The sequence below is a fragment of the Phoenix dactylifera genome, chromosome 9 (assembly GCF_009389715.1).
Source record: "Phoenix dactylifera cultivar Barhee BC4 chromosome 9, palm_55x_up_171113_PBpolish2nd_filt_p, whole genome shotgun sequence".
Taxonomy (NCBI): domain Eukaryota; kingdom Viridiplantae; phylum Streptophyta; class Magnoliopsida; order Arecales; family Arecaceae; genus Phoenix; species Phoenix dactylifera.
The window spans coordinates 12,708,314-12,710,143 of NC_052400.1; the positions used below are offsets into that span (position 1 = coordinate 12,708,314).

General features: G+C 57.5%; 1 protein-coding gene across 1 annotated transcript; it reads right to left on the bottom strand.

Moving 5' to 3' along the window:
- Positions 1-609: 609 nt before the first annotated feature.
- LOC120111995 (ethylene-responsive transcription factor CRF3-like) lies at positions 610-1,461 on the bottom strand. The gene has a single exon (XM_039130570.1). It carries the CDS (start codon positions 1,459-1,461, stop codon positions 610-612), a length of 852 nt encoding a protein of 283 aa, XP_038986498.1.
- Positions 1,462-1,830: the final 369 nt, after the last annotated feature.

Sequence of the window (1,830 nt, forward strand, 5' to 3'; positions counted from 1 at the left end):
CCACAAGGTCGGCGGCTCCGAAAAGGGGCCGGGCCGTAGAGGACGCCGGAGGAGGGCGGGCTGCGGCCGGCGACAGCCGCAGGAGGGGGCTTGTGAGGGGGCAGGGCGGGGGCAATCCTGGTGGCGCGGCCGCGGGAGAGGGCTTGGGAGGGGTGGGGCCGCGGGAGGGGGCTTGGGAGGAGGCGAGCCGGGGCCAGCGGCGGCCGAGGGGGCGGGGGCGGGCGTGGCGGCGCCTTCTGGAGGATGGGGAATTAATTACCCCCAAAGAAAAAAAAGAAAAAGGTAATTAAGCTTGGCAGACATTCCAGGGGCCTGCTATTTTTCTGACAGAACGTGAACGTAGTTTTAGCGTCTTTACCATTACATCATTACCAAGTACAGATGTCAATGTGCATCAAATCGTGGATTGAGGACGGTGAATGATCGTGATGACTCGGATTAACCCAATAATGGATCACGGAAACCCCTTTTGGTCCCAGTAGACTGCCGTGCAAAATTGCACTACCAAAAGCAGCAAAATATATCAACCGAAAGAAAGGAAGTTGCCGCAAAGTCTTGATGGTCGGAATTAACATCAAAAATTTCTTTTGAACATGCTGTGCGTACGAGCTATATATATAATTGCCGGTGATCCCAGGGACCCCGGGCACTCTCCTCTAATTCCTCCTCCAAAGTTAGGAAAGAAATAGTGCTGGGGGACCCAAAACCCTTTGCCCCTGCAGACGCCCGGGCATCCGGCCGATCCGTGCTCGCGCTTGCAGCAGCTTCCACCTTCCCCCTCGTGGAGGATTGCGGACCCAAGCATGGATCAAAAGATTGCGACATGCCACCTGTGGGTGCAGCAGTGGAGCCCGTGCTGGCGCTAAAGACACCAGAGGAGCTGGAACTGGAAGAACTGGGGCCATCCAGGATGCTGGGCGAGAGGAAAAGGCGCGCTTTCCGTCCGGTTAAGGGCCTCGCTGCCACCCCGGCCCCCTGGCCCGTGGATGATGTTGGCCACAAACCAAGATTGGGCACGCCGGCTTCTTCTTTCCGGCCAGCATGCAGTGATAGCCTGGCACCGAGAGCATTTGCCAGCTTCCCATCAAGCAGCTTCGCCTGCAGCGCACCGACAAGCCCCTCTGATGACTCGCCGCTGTGCTTCTCGAACGAGAAGGGTGGCATGTCCTCCAAGGGATGGTCATGACCCCCTGTGGCTCCAGCTCCAGAGGGGGTACTGGTGGAATCGAAGTTGGTGCGTGCATTGGCTCCACGGAGGGTTCGGGCAGCTTGGTCATATGCCCGTGCCGCGTCCTCGGCCGTGTCGAACGTTCCGAGCCACAGCCTGACCTTCTGCAACGAGTCCTTGATCTCCGCCACCCACCTTCCGGACGGCCTCTGCCGCACTCCGATGAACCTCTTCTGCTCTCCCGACACCTTCTTCCTCCGTTCTTTGAGACCACCATCGACCGTCCCGACCATGAGCGCTCCTGATCCTTCTTGCTCTCCCCGCACCCCTTTGGCTACCCAATGAAGCCACCACCACTTTCCGACATGATTCCAACGTCGAATCGATGAAAACTAGAGCTACAAGCAGCACTCTAATAGTAATGGCGCGGTGAGTGTGGACAAGGAGAAGGTGACAGGTGGGTCCCGTTCCAAGTTCCGATCAACTAAACGGCAAAGAAAATGTCAACAACTAATGCAGGCGACGTCGTTGGCGTCGATGCAAGCGATGACGAGGCCGTGGAATTCGGTGGAGCCCAGGGAAACAAAAGGCCGCCCTCCTGACATGGACAGAATCATACTGAATGAAAGGAAGATTGAAGGAACCACACGCAACCATAATGG

Coding starts and splice junctions, on each gene's coding strand:
- LOC120111995 (XM_039130570.1), bottom strand. CDS start 1,461: ATGGTCGGGACGGTCGATGGTGGTCTCAAAGAACGGAGGAAGAAGGTG.